General features: G+C 32.5%; 1 protein-coding gene across 2 annotated transcripts; it reads left to right on the top strand.

Annotated features, from left to right (window-relative positions):
- The first annotated feature begins 12,826 nt into the window (after nucleotides 1–12,826).
- On the top strand, nucleotides 12,827–25,447 carry LOC111052640 (COMM domain-containing protein 3). Of its 2 annotated transcripts, XR_005572226.1 has the most exons (4): nucleotides 12,836–13,217; nucleotides 14,579–14,850; nucleotides 22,950–23,129; nucleotides 25,102–25,442. XR_005572226.1 is itself a non-coding variant. In XM_039436007.1 (3 exons), the coding sequence occupies exons 1-3, from the start codon at nucleotides 13,061–13,063 to the stop codon at nucleotides 25,291–25,293; spliced, it is 621 nt and encodes a 206-aa protein (XP_039291941.1). In that variant the 5' UTR covers nucleotides 12,827–13,060; the 3' UTR covers nucleotides 25,294–25,447. The 2 variants fall into 2 exon arrangements, 1 of the variants encoding a protein (XP_039291941.1); XM_039436007.1 differs by lacking the exon at nucleotides 22,950–23,129 and having other exon boundaries at nucleotides 12,827–13,217; nucleotides 25,102–25,447.
- The last annotated feature ends 536 nt before the right edge of the window (nucleotides 25,448–25,983 follow it).

The raw sequence follows: 25,983 nt of genomic DNA, 5'->3' as shown, positions 1-25,983 counted from the left end.
TAACCCTTGAAAAAAGCAAAAATTTAGTAGAAGTCAATCAATATCGAACGCTATCAAAATCGTCGTTTGAAAAACTTCCTTCACAACAGATTCGTTCGGTGAATTACATTGAATTTCCAGAATATGTTTCAAAATACTAAAACAAAACTTTATATGAAGAAAAAAATCACAAAACCCCAAAAAGAAAATTTTTGAAAATTATTGAAAAATACCTAACTCTAAAACTACTGCCCTAATCGAAAAATTTTATTGGACATAAACGATTGAAATTATCACTACCTACAAGCTCAGTGAAAAAAAATTATAAAATCCCAAAATTTAATTCACCTGTCACATGACTATCATCCCAACGAAAAAAAAAAACTCAATATCTAGATTACAAACGACATTATTATGGTATAATGATTGACATAAAATTTTTTCCACATAACATAATATTAATCATTCTTCATATCGGACAATGATTATTTTCAATTTATCTGACATCGAATGATGTATTAGTCCCAAACAGTTCAGCGCTCTTCATGAATGACAACTGCAAATCAGCTAAAAGGCCTCGTTCTACTAGCAATATTGTCTCATGTAATACTTTCGCTGAGTTGGTTTTTCAAACCTCTCCAGAATTATTGTTTCAATAAATATTTCATCGCTATTAACGCTTAACTGGGACACGTTTTCCAAACTATTCAAAATTATGTCATCATATTTCTCTGCCGAACTCCCATTAACAAAAATTCCATCAGTTTCAATTTTATTATTCTTCATATCTTTCGGATAATTACAATAATTCAAATCTGACTCTGTATTTTCACCTTCACTGTTCACACAAATCGCTGATTCACATTTTTTCTGTAATCGGTTTAATATACTATTTCCATGGCCTGGTTCTTGTTTATCAATAATTGATTCATTCATCTTGTTAACAAACTTTTATTATCTACATCACTTTTCAACTCTGAACATGAGTCAGTAATATTTCGTTCAACACCATTATTTGCTGATCCACATTTCTGGCTATAATTAATTTTAATATCTACAAGATCAATCTCGTGTTTATGGGAGATTGAATATTTCTTATCATCAGTATTAGAATAGTTTCTTCTAACATATATCCCATTGTGCCTAACACCTTCCAAAGTAGAACCTGATTCAGTGACTATACAACCTCCTAATTCATTCCTTGAATTATCAATATTTGATGGACCGCCGTCTAAAACTTTTCATCAATATGCCTAGTACTAAACTCCTGTGTCCTATCAGTAAAATATGCTTTCTTACGTCTAGCATTTTCCGAAAACTTTCTGCCGTCAAAAGAACACACTCTAATATCATAGCCTTCTTTTTCACAAATTCTATGCATCCTTTTATAAACCCGATAAGCATAATTAACGTTGTAAAAACAATTCCGCGTAAAATGATTATGTTTACCACAAACTTTACATTTCTTACGTCTTCTTTTTCTATTAGTCCTATTATTCACGAGACTAACATTCTGATGCATCTTGACTCCTCTAGATTCACAATCATTACGCATACCAGAGTTCACAAAATGTTCAAACGGCCTGTTATCAATCGTAAAAGAGAAATCCAAATCACTTTCCGATAAATCTGATAACTCTTCCTTAATCATTTCCCTATCTTTATCCTCTTTGTAAATTATATCTCCTCATTCAAATCACAATCATTACAAATAAGAACTTCATCCAACCCATTTTCAATCTCGAAGTTACTAACATGACAATATACATCCACTTCATTTGAAACATAATAATTACAAGAATCAAAATCATCACAGATAATAGCATTTTCTAAACAATTCTCATTTTCAAACTCATTTCCGATTTCCAATAGTTCTTCAAATTCGGGTTCCATATTATCATTAATTACTTGCACCTGTCCAAATTTCCACTCATTCAAATACTGACATGATAATTCATATTTCTCAATATTTTTATACAATTCTACAATAGTACTATTTGATAACATTATAATTCTTTCAAATATATTTGAAGACAAACCTCTTAAAATTATCCTGATAATCCGAGATTCATGCATATTCGAATCTACTTTTCTACATAGGGATAAGACTCGTGCTACAAAATCTCTACCATCTTCTTCAAATTCCATGCTACAAGTATCTAATTCCTTTTCTAGTTTCCACAATTTGAGAGGAGATCGATAGAAATTAACCAATTTTTCTTTCACTGGCATATATTCAAATTTGTCTGTCGAGTCAAATCATTCTCAATAACGTCAAAATATTTCTCAGCACTTCCTTTCAAACAAAACCGCAAGTATAATAAATTATCTTTTTCATCCCAACCGTTCGCTAAGGCAACTTTTCAAAATAGTTGAAAAAATCATCAATGTCAAATTCTTCATCTTTTCCATCAAAAAATTTCGGTAATAGTAACGGTCTAAGTTTTTCCATTGTTAATCTGTTCCAATCCAATTCTATTCAATAATAAATAATAAATTTCCAATTATTCTGGTTTCAATAATCATAAATTCTCCATATCTCAAATATCGATATCTCTCCAATAATAATAAATTTATCCTATTCAATCATATCTTAATAATCATTAATTTCTCATCTCATCATAAATATCTAATTCTTTCTAATAAGAATTGATAATAAATCTTGCAATCGTACAAAATCTTCAACTGCCATAGCTTTTACAATTCAAAATCAATAATAATCGTAAATCTTCCAATATCGTGAATCTCAAAATTAATCTGTTCAATTATAATCATCATTCTCCATCCGTTAAAATCCATTATTAGTAATCAATTATTGTTCCACAAATTCAATAAATCCTCGAAATTCATCCTACTAACTGTTTCTAGAGCCCCGTAAGGTTTAAACTCAACTACTTCACCCATAATTTCACTGAAATAAAAACATATAATTATTTAATAATGAAAAATGAAACCACAAAAATTGAATCTTCAATGAGGTAACCGGAAAAGTCCAAATTTTAAAAGCTGGATTAAAAACCCTTTGAGCCTCCACCAATTATGTAAGGGTGGGAAGGGGTAGGCGCCTCCACCAATTATGTAAGGGTGCCTCCACCAATTATGTATACCCGGCGCCTCCACCAATTATGTAAAAGGTGGGGAAATGAAAACACAAGAAATGATCGTACTGGTTTTGATAATTAAAACAAAACAATAAATTATTTGTACAAAAAAAATTAGAATTATAATTATAAATTATGAAATAACAATAAATAGATAAATATTTCAAGGGCTACTCGCTTGGCTGCTAGTGAAGATTAAATTTGTTGTGATTATGGAAAAATTAAAACAATGACTCAGTAGTCACCTACCTTTATGATAATGGCCCCCAATTTGGCATCCACTGGTTAATCGCGACGTTAATTAATAATGAAAAATAAATAAAAAACTGATCTAATGAAGTGGGTTCAGATCCCTTCCTATTCAATAATACAATTCTCTTTAAACTGCCCGAACTGTGACAGGAAAACTGTATTATAAAACAAGAACAAAATCTATCCCCTTCACCAGAACAGCCGGACTTTTACTCTCAGTCCTAACGAACGAGCTCACACACCGACCAGTAAAAATTTTGGGTATTAATATATAACTCAGTCAATGCCAAACATGAAGCCATTTCAAATACATATTTTATCCGTCGCACAAGCCAGCACGTTTGTTATGAAAAACAAAAGAGAAACTACAATAATTTTGATAACAAGTGAAATAAACAATCTTTCTGTCGATGACAAAACTGTTCAAAGGCAGAAACACCGTTCATTAAACTTTTCGTAAAATAAAACTCTAAAATCCTGATCAATATGAGATAAATATATGAATCATATATATGTCCCATATGACCAGGTGACAATACTTTGAATATTTTTTATTGCTTCAATAAAGAAATATTATCATTTGAAAAAGGCTCTTTTTCTACACAGCGAATACAAATACCCGACTTCTTGCCCGAAATTTCTGGTAGCTACACTAGCGCAGTGGCATCATAGCGGACTTCGCTCTTCTTAATCTTATTCTCTATATCAATGGTTATATTGATGGTAGGTTTGGATCACGTTAATGATCCGGATCAATAATTGATCTCGTTCACTGTCACAAGCCAATCAGAAGACCAGGATTGGAACCTCCTAAGGTCACGTGACGTGTCTAGTATTTGCGTCATGTAAAAAGCATTGGTTAGATATAAGGAACTATAAAGACTATTTATAGTTCCCTAGTTTGATAGGCGTTTGATTACAAGTTTCCATTCTGTACCTATTCTGTGGTATGGTCACAGAATACCACAATCATGGCCTACTCAAATCATGGCCAGTACATGGCCTACTCAACTCATGGCCAGTACATACAGCCGATCAGCTGTTCAAAAGCGTACACTTCAACCCGTGTTTACATTGAAATCCCTATGTCGAATGGAATTTTTCATGAATAAACGTTAATAATTCAACTGATAACTACTTTTTCGAATAAAGGGTTGTTATTTTATTTTACCTATACAATTTTTATCTCTCATCATGAATTTCAAGGGTAGTAATCATTGAGTTCTCTTAATATTCTTAGTTATGGTTAACCAATTTGTAGGTTACCCATGTTTTAAATTAGCTTTTTCAAATTCAAACACGTATTTCAATTATTGTAAAAAAAATATAGTAATATAGTGTAAAGTTGAGTTGCTTGAGCTTTGAATTAGGCCTACCTATTGTTTTTTTCAATTTTGATTACAGTATTGCTCAATTTCTACGAGAGGAATTACAACCACGGCTTTTGTAGTATGCTAATATTTATAGCTTTATTAGATTTAAGGAATTTTTAGATTAAACATAATTTTTTTGAAAAGGTAAATTGGTAGGCTATCACTCATTTTATTATATAAGTCACTATTGGAATAAGAATTCTTATCAAATCATAACAAGAATGGCTTGAAATAGAAAAATTTTGCAGTGTAGGTTATCTTTAGTATTAAAACAAAACATACATTACGGTATCTCTAACAATATTATTATAAACGAATATATGTGATCAATGATAATACTGCTAGCTTACTCAGTAAAGGATTTCAATATTCAGCCTGATCCAGTAACTTACATGAATCATTTTTATCTAATCTGTTTCTACTCTTAACAAAGTGAGTTTGACACAATTTGAAAATTTGACGATTCCCCGATCCAGGACCGTGAGGAATACAGTACATGTACATCTTACTCATCGGAAGTAAGTAGGTACTGTACTGGTAAGTAAGTAAAGTGTTCTTTATGGGTTATGGCTGATCGATACAGTGTAAATAATAATTTATTGCAGAGTGAGATATCAGAGTTTTTATATTTATATCATATGTAAGACCATGTCATATCATGAAAAATCTATGCATATTCTTCAATAGCGCTAATGAACCAATGATATGTCTATTGACGCTCTGGTAGGATACTACTTGAAAGATTTATTCTTGGTCACAACAGTAATAATATGAATAATATCCTGATACATGAGAATAATTGTATGATCACATTGAATGGATATGTGCAAATTTACGTAGAATCATGCATGACCCAGAAAACAAAATTTGAAAAGTGCTATTGAAACACGTTGTTTACACTGAACGCAACCAAGCACGCTTTCAGTGTGAGCTAGTGTTCCTTTTGCTCTTTTCAGATATTGTACGTTTCTTGTCTGCACGCTTGGTTATGCATAATTAAGCGCGCTCTTGCACAAATTATATTAATATTCATGATGGTCTCTTCTAACATGCAAAGGCTAGAAGTCCCCCAGCTGAGTTAAGATTATCTGCTAAATGGCAGGGGAATCATAGCGCAATTAATAACCCAATTCAGTGTTGCTATAAATTTGTCATTTCATTCATTGAACTGTTATTTCATATGCTAAAAATGTGTATAAAATTTGAAAATTTTCTGCTCATTTGGTTTTGAAAATCTTGATAAAACACAGATAAACACTGGAAACGCCAATTTCTAGCACACTTTCTAAGCCCTTTCAATAGCCTACATAACTAATACACCTCAAGTTACCTGAAATTTTGTACCAAACGTAAGAATTTTCTCTTGAAAGCTAAGAAAACGCTGGTAAGAGCAGAAAAATCGCCTATTCTGGGCGATATAGAAGTCAATAAGGTTAGTTATTTTAAATTTCTAGACCCTATAACTGAACAACATTAACAACATTTATCTGTCAATTCTTAAAAAAGCGCATACCGTATTGGTCGTCTTTGAAATTTTTTTCAATTACGGTCTCAGTCACTACACCTCCGAGTTTACGGAGGTAGTGTTTCAGTGCGCCACTAGAAGGTTGAACATTAACTATATTTCATTTTGATAACTTTAAAGGGAAAAAACACTCACATTCTTTTGGTGTGGCGACGACCGTTTCGAGTTTCTGTTTGGCTTGAGAATGTACAACACCAGCACTAAACGGTCGTCGTTACACCAAAAGAATGTGCTTTTTCAGTTTAAAGTTATCAAAATACAATACATTGTAATAATATTGGTAATAAATATGGATAATCAACAACGAATCAACTGAAACACGACTTTCTTACTTATCCAGGTGAGTAAATAGATTAATTGGTGAAAGAATGAGTGTCATTTTACTTCTACCTAATATATATTAATATAAAATATAATGTCAAAAACTGATATGTTCATACTTCATTCAGTTTTGAAGCTCTGCTATTTGAATTACAGCACGATCTTCAATAACTTCTCCTTTATCAATTACCCACCGTTGTGGGGTCAGAGGAAACACATACCGTAATCCAAAACACTACTGGCAGTTTAATGATTCTAAACTTTGAAGAAAGTATAGGTATATACAGTAGTTCAATTGAAATATTATTCATGATTGTAAATGTCATAATTTCAATAAAAAAATTACGGTGTTAAACTATACAGTTAATTTTGTAGACCTACCAGGGTACGGTACACTATTTTATAAATTGTAACTCATTCTCTATTAAATGTATGCCAGCCATGAATCATATATACGGTATATGTATATATATATAATATTTATCCTACACGATTTAAAATCAAAACTTTTTTACTTGGAAGTTTTGAAATAATAATGAATTTAGTCTTAAACTCCAGAATAGAGTTGAGCGCAACCGTAAATACATTGTACTTAAATTCGTTTAGAAAGAAACTAATTTAGTTTATCAACAATGTTTTTATAATTTATTTTTGTTCAATAACATGATAATTCTTATTTATAAACCATGCCTCTGCTAAACTTGATACTTTTGTAAAAGAAGTAAGTTTGAATTTGAATAAGCTATCTTGAAACAAGTAACCTACAAATTGGTTAACCAACAACTAAAAATATTAATATAATTCAATGATTACTACCCTTGAAATTTATGATGTAGGTTAAAATTTGAATTGGAAAAATAAAATAACAAGTCTTTATTCGAAAAGAGTGATTATCAGTTGAATTATTAACGTTTATTCACGAAAAATTCCATTCAACATAGGGTTTTCAATGTAAACACGGGTTGAAGTGTACGCTTTTGAACAGCTGATCACCTGATGGTTCTAGCCTTGTAGTTACGTAAGCGACGGCCAGTACATACAGCCGATCAGCTGTTCAAAAGCGTACACTTCAACCCGTGTTTACATTGAAATCCCTATGTCGAATGGAATTTTTCATGAATAAACGTTAATAATTCAACTGATAACTACTTTTTCGAATAAAGGGTTGTTATTTTATTTTACCTATACAATTTTTATCTCTCATCATGAATTTCAAGGTAGTAATCATTGAGTTCTCTTAATATTCTTAGTTATTGGTTAACCAATTTGTAGGTTACCCATGTTTTAAATTAGCTTTTTCAAATTCAAACACGTATTTCAATTATTGTAAAAAAATATAGTAATATAGTGTAAAGTTGAGTTGCTTGAGCTTTGAATTAGGCCTACCTATTGTTTTTTTCAATTTTGATTACAGTATTGCTCAATTTCTACGAGAGGAATTACAATCACGGCTTTTGTAGTATGCTAATATTTATAGCTTTATTAGATTTAAGGAATTTTTAGATTAAACATAATTTTTTTGAAAAGGTAAATTGGTAGGCTATCACTCATTTTATTATATAAGTCACTATTGGAATAAGAATTCTTATCAAATCATAACAAGAATGGCTTGAAATAGAAAAATTTTGCAGTGTAGGTTATCTTTAGTATTAAAACAAAACATACATTGCGATATCTCTAACAATATTATTATAAACAAATATATGTGATCAATGATAATACTGCTAGCTTACTCAGTAAAGGATTTCAATATTCAGCCTGATCCAGTAACTTACATGAATTATTTTTATCTAATCTGTTTCTACTCTTAACAAAGTGAGTTTGACACAATTTGAAAATTTGACGATTCCCCGATCCAGGACCGTGAGGAATACAGTACATCTTACTCATCGGAAGTAAGTACTGTACCGGTAAGTAAGTAAAGTGTTCTTTATGGGTTATGGCTGATCGATACAGTGTAAATAATAATTTATTGCAGAGTGAGATATCAGAGTTTTTATATTTATATAATATGTAAGACCATGTCATATCATGAAAAATCTATGCATATTCTTCAATAGCGCAAATGAACCAATGATATGTCTATTGATGCTCTGGTAGGATACTACTTGAAAGATTTATTCTTGGTCACAACAGTAATAATATGAATAATATCCTGATACATGAGAATAATTGTATGATCACATTGAATGGATATGTGCAAATTTACGTAGAATCATGCATGACCCAGAAAACAAAATTTGAAAAGTGCTATTGAAACACGTTGTTTACACTGAACGCAACTAAGCACGCTTTCAGTGTGAGCTAGTGTTCCTTTTGCTCTTTTCAGATATTGTACGTTTCTTGTCTGCACGCTTGGTTATGCATAATTAAGCGCGCTCTTGCACAAATTATATTAATATTCATGATGGTCTCTTCTAACATGCAAAGGCTAGAAGTCCCCCAGCTGAGTTAAGATTATCTGCTAAATGGCAGGGGAATCATAGCGCAATTAATAACCCAATTCAGTGTTGCTATAAATTTGTCATTTCATTCATTGAACTGTTATTTCATATGCTAAAAATGTGTATAAAATTTGAAAATTTTCTGCTCATTTGGTTTTGAAAATCCTGATAAAACACAGATAAACACTGGAAACGCCAATTTCTAGCACACCTTCTAAGCCCTTTCAATAGCCTACATAACTAATACACCTCAAGTTACCTGAAATTTTGTACCAAACGTAAGAATTTTCTCTTGAAAGCTAAGAAAACGCTGGTAAGAGCAGAAAAATCGCCTATTCTGGGCGATATAGAAGTCAATAAGGTTTAGTTATTTTAAATTTCTAGACCCTATAACTGAACAACATTAACAACATTTATCTGTCAATTCTTAAAAAAGCGCATACCGTATTGGTCGTCTTTGAAATTTTTTTCAATTATGGTCTCAGTCACTACACCTCCGAGTTTACGGAGGTAGTGTCTTAGTGCGCCACTAGAAGGTTGAACATTAACTATATTTCATTTTGATAACTTTAAAGGGAAAAAACACTCACATTCTTTTGGTGTGGCGATGACCGTTTCAAGTTTCTGTTTGGCTTGAGAATGTACAACACCAGCACTAAACGGTCGTCGTTACACCAAAAGAATGTGCTTTTTCAGTTTAAAGTTATCAAAATACAATACATTGTAATAATATTGGTAATAAATATGGATAATCAACAACGAATCAACTGAAACACGACTTTCTTACTTATCCGGGTGAGTAAATAGATTAATTGGTGAAAGAATGAGTGTCATTTTACTTCTACCTAATATATATTAATATAAAATATAATGTCAAAAACTGATATGTTCATACTTCATTCAGTTTTGAAGCTCTGCTATTTGAATTACAGCACGATCTTCAATAACTTCTCCTTTATCAATTACCCACAGTTGTGGGGTCAGAGGAAACACATACCGTAATCCAAAACACTACTGGCAGTTTAATGATTCTAAACTTTGAAGAAAGTATAGGTATATACAGTAGTTCAATTGAAATATTATTCATGATTGTAAATGTCATAATTTCAATAAAAAAATTACGGTGTTAAACTATACAGTTAATTTTGTAGACCTACCAGGGTACGGTACACTATTTTATAAATTGTAACTCATTCTCTATTAAATGTATGCCAGCCATGAATCATATATACGGTATATGTATATATATATATATATATATATATATATATATATAATATATATATATATATATATATATATATATATATATATATAATATTTATCCTACACAATTTAAAATCAACACTTTTTTACTTGGAAGTTTTGGAATAATAATGAATTTAGTCTTAAACTCCAGAATAGAGTTGAGCGCAGCCGTAAATACATTGTACTTAAATTCGTTTAGAAAGAAACTAATTTAGTTTATCAACAATGTTTTTATAATTTATTTTTGTTCAATAACATGATAATTCTTATTTATAAATCATGCCTCTGCTAAACTTGATACTTTTGTAAAAGAAGTAAGTTTGAATTTGAATAAGCTATCTTGAAACAAGTAACCTACAAATTGGTTAACCAACAACTAAAAATATTAATATAATTCAATGATTACTACCCTTGAAATTTATGATGTAGGTTAAAATTTGAATTGGAAAAATAAAATAACAAGTCTTTATTCGAAAAGAGTGATTATCAGTTGAATTATTAACGTTTATTCACGAAAAATTCCATTCAACATAGGGTTTTCAATGTAAACACGGGTTGAAGTGTACGCTTTTGAACAGCTGATCACCTGATGGTTCTAGCCTTGTAGTTACGTAAGCGACGCCACAATCTTTAATTGTATTTTATTTAAAATTTTTATGTGACCATACCACAGAATAGGTACGGAATAAAAATTCTACTTCTACTTAAAGTATAACAAGAATGTTATAAAATTGGAAACTTTTATGGTTTGGGCTATATTGAGTAATAGAGCACAAAATATTTCCATAGCTTTTATTATTAAAAATAATATATAACTAATAATATACTAAAATAATATGTTATTATTGGTTATATTGTTAGCTTACTCAGCAAAAGATTTCAATATTCAGCCTTATCCAGTAACTTATATTTTATTTTTATTTTCATTATCATAGGCTGTCTATTTCCAACTCTAAACTTAGGTTCCTTTATGGCTGATAAACACAGTGTAAATAATAAGTTAGCATAGTAAGACCCAAAGACCTTGAAGATGTATCTCTTTAAGGTCTTTGGTAAGACCATGTCATATCATAACAAATCTGTGCATTATTCAAGAGTGATTATTAACCAATGATGACTAGCCTACATTAAAGCTCGGTATATTCATTGAACAAATTTTCATGATATGGATAACATAAAGGTGTTGTCACTTTACTTACTAAATTTGTTACCTGTTTCCTATTATTCATAGTCAGTGACCAGGAATTTTCATATTTTCTCTCTTTGGTAGGTTTTCTCCGTTTGTGTGTCGGCAGTCTAGTTCAATCACATTGGATGCGTAAATGTGCAAGTGTACAAAATTTGAAAATTGCCATTGAAACACATTTTGTCATGCATGTAGCTGCTCATACTAAACGCAACCAGCAAGTAGTGAACATTTTAAAGTGAGTGTTTCCCATTGCTCTTTCCAGATTTGGTTTCTCATCGTCACGCTTGGGCATGCATAACCAAGCTTGCACATAAACATACTGGTATTTGCACATAAAACGTCAACTTCAGATGGCGAAACCAAATTCCAATAAGAGTTGGTGAATTACTTTTCTCCTCTTCGGTAGATATGGGCTTAATCTTGAATATCTGGAAGGGCAGGAGGACAAGTGTGATATCGGCCTTCTAGGGGTCGTACTTGCCAAGGGAGGTGCGCACTCTTAGCTCCATGAGGGCCTGCAGCCAACTGGGTGTGGCCTCCTCGATAGTTTTGCTCAGTTCGTCCTTACACAAGTACTATGAAGTCATAGTATCTGCCTGTTCATTCATAACAAAGCATGTACTTGCACATAATACGCACACAATGTGATCACACACTAATCTTCAATACATTTTATATTTCTATAGTGTTATCTAACATGCAAAGGCTGAGAGTCCCCCAGCTGAGTGCTGTATTATCTGCTCAATGGCAGAGGTATCATTGGTGCCACCCAATTCATTGTTGCTCTAAGTTTGTCATGTTATTTTTTTCTATCTGAAAATTTGTATAAAATTGAAAAATTTTCTGCTCATTTTATTTGAAAAAGCTGATGAAACGCTGATTTTGGGCATCTTCTAAGCCCTTAAAATGCAATATTTCTACATGATTCAGCTCAACTTTTTACTAAATTTAAGTGTTTACTCTTAATTATAAAAAAGCTGAAAAAATGCTAGTGAACGCTGGAAAATCACTAATCTTATATAATATTGAAGTCATAGTAATTATGAATTTCCAGACCCTAGCTGAACATCTGTGCAAAATTTTACATTTTCTGTTGATTAGTTCTTGAAAGAGTTGAAAAAATGCATACTGTTTAGACCTATTGTTCGTATGTTTGATTTTTTCCTAATCCGGTCCTAGTGCGCCTCTAGAAGGACAAGTGCAAAATTATTTTTTCCAGTAGGTAGATTTTATTTTAGTTCTGTTCATGGTGAGTGTATCAGTGCTATTTTACTTCGACATCATATGTAATATATATATATATATATATATATATATATAATATATATATATATATATATATATATATAATGTATAAAATATTTTATTATGTATATAGTAGATAACTTATAAGATATAATGTATTTAGGTTAAGTATGTTTATTTAGACTACTTATATTAACATAATATTATTATTTTTTGTTTTAATTGACGTTTATCAAAAAAGTTGATTGGAAGAGTTTGTTAAGGATTTCAATGATTCCACCCACAAGATTATAAAAAAATCAAACAAATTTTGTTGTCAACTTGAGAAAAGTGATAGGCTAACCCACTGTAAATAAATAAAGTTTTGTAGCCGTAAATAATTAATGTATTTTCTATTTACAGAAATGAAATTGTCACCTAAAGTTGGAATAGGATTAAAACGCCTTGGAAATCAGAATTTGATTGCTTCTGATTCTTTCAAGAAATTAGTAGAGATCTCGCCAGATATTGTTCTTAAAAATCATGGATCACATAAAACAGGTGAGTTATTAGCTTTATTGTCTTAAAATAGTTAATATTTAAGCTCTTAAATTATTTATTTATTTTATTCGATTATTTGTGGGTCACCAGAAAGCAAAAATTTGCGGCCGAGTGTAAAGCATGCTTGGAGACCAGTAAAAAAAACCCAGCAATTTGGCAGCCGGGCTGGCGACGAGTAAAAAACTAGCCGGGTAGACAAAATCTGATTCTCAGTTGCCAGAATCTGGCGACCTGACTGGTATATTTGTATAATAAGCGCAATGATAACTATGGCCTCCTGACTCGCTGTCTAGGTCATTTGCCGAACTACTGGTTACCGATACTTAATTTAATACAAGCTGTAATGACTAGGCTACTTTAATGGAAACAATCTCTAATTTATAGATGGTACTAATCTTCAAGTCACTACAAATCTTAATTCGATTTATACAGAACTTTTTGTGCTAGCTATAGTTATCAATCAACTAGCTGGTAACTTAAACAAGGTTTATGCATAAATTTAAGTTACGGTACAAGAATATTGAATAATGTAATGTAAGCCCATCTTTCATAGTCTATGCCTACACATAGTCTATGGACAGTATATTTTGGCATTGCTCCTAAACATCTAGACTCATCAGGAATCCTACACCATGACAGGGCAGATTCATTCTCATAAAACAACAAGTAGTGCAATCATCGACCTTTGCCGATGTAGACTTTCCAAAGTGAAGGATTGTTTCCGTGCGTTGGCAATGAAGATGTTCAAAAAAGGCCGCTTTTCTCCAGACTACATGTATCAACAGTTTCAAAAATGTAATGGTGCAGTGGCTTATTGAAAACAGTTAACGTCATAAACATTACATTTTAACAACTTGAGTAACCTAACCTCAACGCCGCCTACTCTTGCCAATCAAGTGACATAAGTTATTTTCTGTATTGACAATATTAGTTTGACTATTTAATGTTCATGTGTTTTTGTGTTTTTGACGCGATCCATCCAGGAATGACTGAACATTGATTGAGAAATTGGTAGACACCTATTCTGATTCAGAATCCAAATCTGGAATCACTATCATGATATCAATCGTCTATCTCTATTTTTACACGATTTTTTTATAGATTGAAGGGGCAAATTTATAGTGTTTGGACCGGCTGTAAAATCTTTAACTCATAAACTGTTAATACTATCCTGAGAATTGAAAATGTCACTCGTGATGTCTTTAAATTGGCCTTTTTGTGATTGATATTTTATTTAAGAGCTTAGTATATAGTAATATCAGGAAAACCTATCAGCATTCAAAAATTATTTTTATACAATTATCCTTTTTAAGGGTTGAGTGAGATCACTATTTGAAAAATAATCTACTTTGGAATTACAGATCTGAAAGAGCTGTGCACGTCGAAGTCGGACATTGTGAAGGAATGTTTCGCTGCACTACTCATCCTGCTTGTCGAAGCTGCAAGTCACGACCTCGACGATAAGAGCTTTCGTTCAGTGGTGGAGTCCTACAACTTCAATCCAGACCGTCTGAAACTGCTCACTGATGTCTATGAAAAGCGAAAAAAGGATCTGAGGAGTGTGCTTTTCAGACTACAACATTCCATTCCACAGATAATTGATGTTAGCTGGAGATTGGACTTCTGTATAAAAGTATGTTGAGTCATAAGTATAATATTATTTTCCTCAAAATATATATTGATAGTTGGAATTTTCTTGATTCCTCCAATGTGTTTGGTATTATACTGATTACATTGAACCACACTTTTGTCTGACGAAGGAAACTTTGTGGACAGTGATCTCTCAGTTGAATAAGACACTCAAATAGCAAAAATACTGAAAACTATCTTCTTAGCGAGCGATAGAGAAATTGAGACTACATCTCTACTCTCGTACTGCTCCTAGCAAAGTGTCAGTCAGTCACAAGCAAAGCGTATCACACTTTATGAAGGCTAAGTTGGAGTGATTCTATTATAAAATCACTTCACTTACATGGGCTACTTTATTCAAATTAATAAAAACTTGGAGTACCCTTTTAATAAAAACTTTAAAATATTTCAACGACCAGTTTCGATCATAGGTCATTTTCAATTATTCTATTATCTACATTCCCCGGCGACTGGGAGCCACAATTTTATATATATATATCCTGGGAAACTAGCTTTGGTCTAGATGTCATGGTCGTTCAACTAGAAAAAGAGCGAGAAAACAGTTTCGCTAACTCGCTAATAATGGCTTCTACATGTTACATATTAAATCTACTATTATAACTTGAAAACAGTGCTCGGCACACTCAGAAGGATGTTGTATGGTCTGTCTGAGCTTAGCCAAGTACGGTAGGCGCTAGACATTAGATTGTGGATCTATAGATTGTGTGTTAGATTGTGGAGGATCTATCATGCATATGCTCAATCAGTTTTGCAGTATGCAATCAGTGTGCATGCCTGCACAATGCAAGCATCCGCTTGCTCCAATGCACAATAATGAAAACTATCATGAAAAGAGAATCCTAAGAAAATAAATGATACCCCACGTTGCTGGTATTTGCTGTGCTCGGAATTCCCTGTGCTCAATCTGATTTACTAGTTGTAAATAGACCTCGCGCAGTTATAGACCACAGCCTCCTCCAATACTGTCCATCAGAATAAATTCTGTCCTGTCGTGTCGGTCAGATATTGGTGTAATAATGGCTAATGGATGTTTGGGTTGGTGTATCAACAATGCTAATCATCTGTTGTAAACAACTATCATAATCAAAAGCTCATTTCCTACAAGACATTTCCTGGTAACTGGTCAGCCCGAGTTGAAAGCAGAGATAGGTCGAGAGAAATTGCATGCATGCAATTAATAATCCACTCAACAATGATTTATGATGAATAATTCTATAGTCTAATTTAATGGTAATATTGGCGTATGAAGGAAACTCCTTTCCTATTATATTATTCTTAAAATGTAAAATTTCAAAAAAACATTTATATATACATCGACGTGCAATTCGAAAAGGAACAATCCTGTCAAATTTCATGAAAATCCATTGCCGCGTTTCGCCGTAAATGCGGAACATACATACATGAAAACAAATACAAAACCGTCGACTTGAATCTTAGATCTCAATTCGCTTAGTTAAATAAAACTATTCTCACATATACAGGTTCAGTAAAGATTATAAAACAGCTTGATATTTCTTTTATAAGGATAACAGGGCGTCCACGGGGCGGGAAAACCAGGAATTTCGTTTGTTCGGGAAATATATGGGAATTTTGTTGAGAAGAGGGATTTTTTTGGCACTACCGTCAAGTATCTAGGTTTTCAAGGACAGAGTTGTAATCTAGCTGTTGGATGGGTGGATATGAATCTATACAGGTTGATGTATCAATCTATCGATACGGCGTTTTATCGATACACCTGGTATCGATATGTATTGGAAGTGTACAGTGTGTGTATCGTATACAGTTTTTCACTAATATCCATTTGTACTAGTAGTTCTGTGAACCGTAGACTTCGCGGTGTTACAAACCACAGCCTCCTCTAATATTTTCCATCGGACGGAGTAAATTCTGTCCTGTCTTATCGTGTCGGTGAGATATCGGTGTGAAAACGGGTAATGGCTGTTGGGGTTGGTGCATCAAAAATGCTAACATCAAAAGCTTGCATTTGAAGGATAATATGAAAGAAAACGGAATTTCCTTCATACTCCGATATCACTATTTATCGTATAGTTTAAAGATAGGATTAATTATATATATATATATAATCATAATAAATAGAATAATTCCTAATCAATCAGCTGACAAGTGGATTATTCATTGCATGCATTGCTGTACCGTACACAAATGTCTGGAGAAGCCGGTGAACAGGTGACACCAAGGTACCTAGAATACATTCTAGGTACATTGGATGAGAAAACTGCGTGAGGTCTACTAATCACAGAACTACTAGTTCTGTAGTCTGATTTTTACAGTAATATCGTACTATGAAGGAAATTCCTTTTTCTGTCATTATTATCCTTCAAATGCAAACTTTCAAAAAACCTTATTTATATGGCGACGCGCAATTTAATAAGAAACCATCCTGTCAAATTTTATGAATATCTATTTCCGCGTTTCGCCGCAAATGCGTAACATATAAAACATAAATACATAAAGAGAAATGCAAAACCGTCGACTTCAATCTTAGATCCCACTTTATTCGGTCAACAAACTCAAGTTATGAAAATGATATTGGAGGAGGAAAAGTAGGCGAACCCTTTAATATTCCTCTTTCAAATTAATATTAGTTTGGAACAACGTCGTCACTTTTTATTTTTCACTCCAAATTACAATTATCTGTCCAAACATTATTTTGTACTTGAAATTCAAAATTTAGAACGATTAAATAGACTATAAAAATGTAATGCCACAACTAACAAGTTATATTATAAAATTTAAAATATATTAGAAAATATGAAATAAAAATATGTATGAAATTCATTTGAATAGACAATAGAAAAAGAATTATGGATATTTTAAGAAATTGGGTCATTAGAACCATGTGCATGTGGGCTTTATCTTTTTTTCATCCCACAGATCACCTATGAAAGGGGTGTACGGATTTGTCAATTATAATATAAGTCGTCAATCTTTGCATTTCGTAATGCAAAAAGAATCCCCCACTGGAATAAGGACAAACCCGCAACAACGCCTCCCTCACCTTAATTTAAACTTTTCTCACTTTTCTCATGAGATAGCCTTAACGCGTGTTGGCGATCAAATATAAAGCCGAATTCCTGCACTCTTTACCCTCCTCTCTTACATACCAGTTCGATGAATGTCGTCTCTGAGGTTTTGTCTATATCTGGTAACGATTTTTTTGTTTCGGCTGTTGATAGGTTTGTTAAACCAGATATTCCCAATGGTTCTAGAAATAGAAATAGAAATTTCTTTATTGGCATAAGACATTTAACAAAATGTATGGTCAATCGTCACATATATAAATATCCATACATACATACACATATAAATATATAGATATACAGGGTGATTCATAATTATGGTAAAATAATTTGATACGTGATAGTAGAGGTAAAAATAAGAAAAAAGTTCCTATAAACATATATCCATAAACGCTTCATTAGCGAGCTATACAGAGTGAAAGATTTCGCCCGGAATTCAGTTCCTCTGGTGAAATACACCGATGCTGAATTGTTTGGGGACTAGTTTTTGAAAAACTTATGCTGGATTTATATGGAGAAATATCTGAAAAATTGAATAAAACTAGTCTGCAAGCTGTAGTGTTAGTAGTTTTTGAGAAAAAAAGTTAAAATATGCAAAAAATTCAAGTAGAAAAACACAGACTTCTACGTTTGATGCCCAATAACTTTCTTTAATGACCAGTAAACAAATAATTTTTCGCAATAAAAATTGTAGAGAATTTAATTCTGAAAAGAATTATGTAAGCTGTGTAGACTAAATTTAGATGAAAGTTGAATAAAATGTATTGTTATGTAGTACATTACACCACAAAAATTTGCTGTTTTATGAGGAGAGAACTAATAACTCATGGGTTGTAGCTGATTGCAAATAAAACATGGATTTTAATAACAGCTGTTCCGAAACAGCTGATTTATTATGTTTTAAATAAGAATATATTTAAAAGAAATTATCAGCTGAAAATTATTTTCAGAAATATTTTAGCTCACTGTTGAACAAAAAAAAAAACAAACTGTAAGTTAGGCCTAACATTTATGCAGGCAGACCCCGATCTACTATGACTGTTGAGTTAGAAGAACAAGTTCTTAATGAAATTTATGAACATCCAGAGAAGAGCACAAGAGAATTGTCAGTGCAGTTTAATGTCAATCAATCTATTATTTGGAGGATACTAAAAGAGCAACAATCACATCCATACCACCTCCAGAAAGTTCATACTACGGCCACGAGACTGTATTCCCCGTGCTGGTATTTGCCAATGGTTTTTAGAAAAACTTGTTTACCCAAACTTTTCACAACCGTTTTATTTACCGACGAGGCACACTTTACAAGAAAAGCTATCGTTAACGTCCACGACCAACATATTTGGGCAGCTGAGAATCCTCATGCCATCAATCCTAATCTTCCACAACATCAGTTTTCAGTAAACATTTGGGCAGGAATCATAGGAGATCATCTACTTCTGTTCGAGCTTCCTCCCAGGCTTAATGGCATAATCTACAAGTCTTTTGGTATGAGTTTAATGTCATTTAGATATGCTATTTTTATATAAAAAAAGCTTTTCATGAAAAACCGAATATTTTATTTGCAATCAGATACAACTTATGAGTTATTAGTTCTCTCCTCATAAAACAGCAAATTTTTGTGGTGTAATGTACTACATAAGAATACATTTTATCCAACGTTTATTTGAATTTAGTTTACACAGCTTACATAATTCTTTTCAGAATTAAATTCTCTACAATTTTTATTGCGAAAAATTATTTGTTTACTGGTCATTAAAGAAAGTTATTGGGCATCAAACGTAGAAGTCTGTGTTTTTCCACTTGGATTTTTTGCATATTTCAACTTTTTTCTCAAAAACTACTCACACTACAGCTTCCAGACTAGTTTTATTCAATTTTTCAGATATTTCTCCATATGAATCCAGCATAAGTTTTTCAAAAACCAGTCCCCAAACAATTCAGCATCTGTGTATTTCACCAGAGGAACTGAACTCCGGGCGAAATCTTTCACTCTGTATAGCTCGCTAATGAAGCGTTTATGGATATATGTTTATAGGAACTTTTTTTCTTATTTTTACCTCTACTATCACGTATTAAAATATTTTACCATAATTATGAATCACCCTGTATACATACATATATACATATACACAAACATATAATATTATACAAAAAATTCAAAGCACAGAAACAATACGATTCTACAATACAAAGTAATTTACAAACCCATTTTCACAATTCATACATACGAAAATCAATTTCATAAAAATCAGCCACTGTATAAATGCATTCTTGCTGCAGGATAAATTTAACAGTTTTTTTGAAACTCATACAAGAAAGTCTTCTAATAGATAGTGGCAAGAAATTGTACAATTTTACTCCAATAAACAGCCAGCTTTTTTGTGATCGTGAATACATGAGGTATTCAGTTCTTATGTTATTTCTGTGCCTCGTATTATGATTATGGACTTCAGTGCCAGTAGCCAAATCCCCTTTATACGTATGTATATAGAGAAGCAGGCTTATAACATAGACGGACGGCAGAGTCAACAGCTTAAGTTTTTTGAAAAGAGGCCTACAATGAGATCTTTGGTTTTCATTCATTATTATTCTTACTGCCCTTTTCTGAAGCCTAAAAATCTCAATGGACCTACTGCAATTGCCCCATACAATGATTCCATAAGACAACAATGAGAATATCTGAGCATAATAAACATTTAACGAAACGTCAACATCAACAACTCCACGCAATCTTCTCAACATATAAAGGCCTTTAGATAATTTCTTACTTAGGGACTCCACGTGCGAGAACCAATTCAGTCTGTTATCAATATATATACCTAGGAACTTTACTGATTCAATACTGCTTGGTAACCTATTATTACCATTAGACCTGTAACTGTACAAAATCCACGTTGTAATCAATCTTCATTGAGGTTTAGATTCGAACCTATTACTGAGTGTCAATTACATAAAATAGTGATGTCATTTGAGAACAAACACTCTTCTAGGCCAGATGATATCCCAATAACAGTAGTGAAACGAGTTTTACGAGCTATAATCAAGCCATTAACACACATTATAAATTCATCCCTTATAGCAGGTCAATTTCCTGATAAACTGAAGATAGCTAAAGTTTTTCCAATATTTAAAAAAGGTGACATCAAAGATCCAGGTTGCTACAGACCAATAGCGTTGTTATCAGTTTTCTTAAAAATCATTGAACGTGTGGTATATATTCAATTAATGAAATACCTAGAAGCAAACCATTTATTGGATAAAGAACAGCATGGTTTCCGCTCAAAAAAGTCAACAATTACAGCAATGGTGGATTTCATAGATACCATAATTAATACAATAGATAAAGGTGAGAGAATTATTGGCATATTTTTAGATATGACACGTGCATTTGATAGTGTGTCTCATAATGTTCTTTTGCGCGCATTAGAGGAATTGGGAATACATGATAAGGAGAGGAAGTGGTTCTCATCTCATTTGATTGGCAGACAGCAATTTGTTGAAATAGAGCATACTGAGGAGAAAAATAATCTTAGTTACAGATACAGTTATCGCTCTAACCTAAGAAGTTTAAAGTATGGAGTCCCTCAAGGGTCCATTTTGGGTCCCTTACTATTCCTATGTTACATCAAGGGTCTGCCTGATGTGGTTCGAGCACATGCCTCTGTGTGTCTCTATGTAGATGATGCTAACATCATATTTTCAGGAAAATCGATTGAGGATGTAGAACTCTCATCTGCTGTAGGCCTGTCCTCTATTAATGAATACCTGAATAGCCGAAATCTCTTGCTGAACTCAAGTAAGTCTATTGTAGTCCCCTTTTCAACAAGGTAGAACAGGAGTGAATTGTGTCCAAGCGTAGCTATGAATAACACCCTTTTAGATTGTAAAGATCAAACTAAATTTCTTGGTCTGTTAATAGATAGCAACCTTTCGTGGGATAATCATGTTGCCAATGTTGTGAAAAAAATATCCCCAGGCCTATATGCATTGCGTCAAATGTCCAGTTTATGTAGTATACAAATATTAAAATCAATATACCACTCAGTAGTACATGCACATCTATCATATGGTCTCTGCATATATGGTAGTACAAGTAAAAGTAACCTTGATAAAATTCTAAAAAAGCAAAAACGAGCAATAAGAGTTATGCTGAACCTCAATAGAACTGATTCTGTAAAATTAGCTTTCTCAGACCTGGAAATTTTAACAATATATGGACAATACATAATTATATGATGTTATAGTCTTTTTCAAAAAATTTGGTGACACAAACTTGAGAAATAACACTCACGGTTATAATACAAGGTTTGGTCGTATAACAGAGAGGCACAGATTAGATCTTTTTACGAAAAAAAAACATACACAGAGGTAAGAAGTGTTTTGTAAAGTTGCCAAGCAGTCTCCAAATATTAGAAGATCCAACAATGTTTGCAAAGTAGCTAAGGGAATATCTGGTAAAATTGTCGCTGTATTCGTTTCAAGAGTTTAACATTGATTTTTGACGAAACGTTTTGTCTATACTAGGCTAGCCTAGTTATTATATATATATATATATATATATATATATTATATATATATATATATATATATATATATAATCTATTGACACTGTTCCAATGTATTTCTACATCTGATGAATAAAGACTATTTCTATTCTATTCTGGTATGAGTGGAAGTGTTTATTTTGCTGTGTTCCATTCTCTTCTTTCATACGGTGTTATATTTTGGGGCAATTCAACTCATGCAATACATATATTTAGGATTCAAAAGTGGGCAGTTGGAGTGATGGTGGGTGAATCTATTAGAGCAAGTTGTAGAGATTATTTCAAAGAGTTAAAGATTCTCCCACTACCAGGCGTATATATTTTGGAGGCTCTTTGTTTTATTGATAAGAATAAAGATAGGTTCAATACAGGAGAGTTCTGTACTGCTTCCCGAGCCGTCCTAAATGGAATCTGCATAGTCTTATTGTAATTCAGTACCAACATATTTGAGGCCAGCCATTCTTATAGTTTCTGAAGAGCTCTTCTACTTTCAGATTCCATATCATGCTGACTGTTACTTTTCAATAAAATACTCACATCATCAGCGTATAAAACACAGTGTGCTGGTTCAAGGTGTGGTGGCAAGTCATTAATATATAGAAGGAAAAGCAAAGGACCAAGGACTGATCCATGAGGGACCCCACTCCTCACCATTCCGACTGATACACAAAAGGGTGAGACTGTATTTCCACCCGCTGATATCTCTCATCAAAGTATGATACAAGCAAACCACTTGAGAACCTTGCCTTCAAAACCATATTATAATTTCATCTTTTTCAATATCATTTCAATGTATCCTCTGAAAAAAGTAGACTAGGAAGCATGGAACAAACACCAATGAAATTGACTCATTTTATTTTATAAGCTACTATATGTAGCTTTGCTAGCCTCATCCGTCTAGCCAGAGGGCTCCGCCCCCTTAACCCCCGGCTGGATCATCCAAGAATAGCATATACTCGCTTCGCTCGCATATATTTCTCATTTGAGCTTTCTTCCTCCCGTCAAAAAAAAAGACTTAGTCTCGATCCAATTACCGGCTGATTTCAATTATGTAGCGCAGAGTTGCAAAAATATCTATTTACTAGCAGGGCACCCGTGTTTCGCTACGGGAATTAAAAGATAAGATTATCTTTGTGAAACATTTTTAATCTAAATTCTACAAAAATTGTTATAATCGTTTTTGAGATTAGGCCACAACTTGGCATGAAAATTATTGAGTCAAATCATTCGAATAATTAATTGATGTGTTGGAACTGCTCTGTAGAATAGTAGTCTAATTGCAGCGAATTTTGTAGAATATTGTGCGGGGCTTAAGAGTCGACCTCGACTTTATTCATTGGCATTTAATATTTCCCGTTGACAGTTATCAAATTAGCAGTGATCGTGTTATTTTTGTTTTTGTTTGATGCAATTGAAGATTAAATTCCAAATTTAGTTGATTCGGAATTTAATGACTCTGGTATCCATGGATATCTCTTGGTAGCTCTTGCTTATTCTGGAATTTTTGGCATAGCCTATCGCTTACTTTTCGTTTCACTTATCCAAAAGTGTAAAAGCAGCCAATCCACTGATTCTTTCTTATGAAAATTCATCACCTGACGCTAGTGCTCAAGCGCATTTCAATTCTACTATTTTTAAAGATCTGAGCCAGCTGGTGACAGGACAATAACGCTGGAGACACACAAGGTCTGCTATCTCTTAATAGTGAATGAATAAATAGAATCAACAGTTGCCAACAGTTGTTTGCAATTGAATAATCACATTTTCTCAATTTTCAAGCTTATTTTCAATTTTAGGTGAAAATGTTACTAAACATTAATTGTAGAGAATTTCATGCTTGATCTTTATGTTTAGTTGGAGCCATTTAATGTTTAGTAAATCGTTGGAGCCATTTTCGAGAAAATCGCGAAAAAACCTGTTCTTGACAACATTTTAGCCGCCATCTTGAATTGCATTTGATCGAAATTGTTCATGTAGGATCCTTATAGTGTAAGGACCTTAAGTTCCAAATTTCAAGTCATTCCGTTAATTGGGAGATGAGATATCGTGTACACAGCGCACATATACTCATACACACACACACCCACACCCACACACACACACACACACCCACCCACACACACACACACACACACACACATACAGACCAATACCTAAAAACCATTTTTTTGGACTCAGGGGACCTTAAAACGTATAGAAATTTAGAAATTGGGGTACCTTAGTTTTTTACTGAAAGCAATACTTTCCTTACCTATGGTAATAGGGCTAGGAAAGTTAAAACTGGAGAAAATAAACCCTCTAATTCAGCACCGTTATTACCCAAGCTGAAACTGTGTATCGAGTTCACACTTACAAGTTCCTGAAAACCCTAGAAAATTAATCCAAACAAAAAATATTAGTTGAACATGTTTTACAAATTAAAATATTCCTGTCTATAAGTTAATTAAAAAGCTTAAAATTATAGAAAAACGCTGAATTTCAAGCGTATCTTCGACAAATTTTTATCGACCAAAACATTTCAACTCATTAGTCATGTTGACGTTTTATGGGTAAAATAGGTAATTTGGTAGTCGAATTTCATATAACAAGCTTTTAAAAAGAATTATATTTTTAAACAACTAATTTAAATTTGTTTCTTCATTTCAGTCAAGCACATGCAGTGATAACTTCCCCATATTCTTCATACAACTGATTGGAGAAGCTGCTACAGACAATACATCAGGTGGCATAATTATAAAGAAATACAATTTCCTTTGTTCCCTGGAAGAATTAGAAGAACTTGTTAGTGGGCTAAAAGATGCCACCAGACATATAGAGTCTTTAGCTGGAATTAAATAGTAATCCAATTTCTTAAATAAATACCTATATAATAATAATACCTAATAATACCTAAATAAGTAATTTCCTATTTCATTTTTTATGATAATTAGCCTCAGTTGTATTGTAATTTGTAAATAAATTTTTCATAGCTAAATTGAAATATAGTTTCATGGCATATTCTCTCCTTCATTCCTTCATAGCTAATATCGGGACACCGAGCTTCGCTCGTTATTTATTTATAAAGTATTGATAAACAGAACATAATTCTTCAAAATGATTGGGGAAGGACGAACAGGCACAGCCCAAACCTGTTTCTTCCCCGAATTTTCATCTATACACTATAATGTGGTACTTTTCTGTAAGTTGTGTAATTCTGAATGATTAAATAAATAAATAAAATAAATAAATAGTCCAGAAAGTAGGTTATGTTCTATGCACTTGAATTCAGGCTCAATTTTCAGTCCAAACATTTGAAAACAAAAAAGTTCTAATTTAGATTATTTACAAACCAAATTGAATAACAAAATAACACTCACTAATCACTTAAAATTGTCATATATTGATTAACTTTGAAAATTATGATATACTCCAGTTTAGAATGGTTATCATGTCATGTCAACAAATCAGGTTATTTTGATCAAGTCGATTTCTAGATAATTTCTAGATAATATTTCTCGCTGATTGATTACACAGCTGGATATAATTCTG

Source organism: Nilaparvata lugens, chromosome 1 (genome assembly GCF_014356525.2).
Source record: "Nilaparvata lugens isolate BPH chromosome 1, ASM1435652v1, whole genome shotgun sequence".
Lineage (NCBI taxonomy): Eukaryota > Metazoa > Arthropoda > Insecta > Hemiptera > Delphacidae > Nilaparvata > Nilaparvata lugens.
This window is presented reverse-complemented; position numbering and strand designations above follow the sequence as displayed.

Coding starts and splice junctions, on each gene's coding strand:
- LOC111052640 (XM_039436007.1), top strand. CDS start 13,061: ATGTATTTTCTATTTACAGAAATGAAATTGTCACCTAAAGTTGGAATA. Junction 13,218..14,578: donor TCATGGATCACATAAAACAG/GTGAGTTATTAG, acceptor TTGGAATTACAG/ATCTGAAAGAGCTGTGCACG. Junction 14,851..25,101: donor GATTGGACTTCTGTATAAAA/GTATGTTGAGTC, acceptor TCTTCATTTCAG/TCAAGCACATGCAGTGATAA.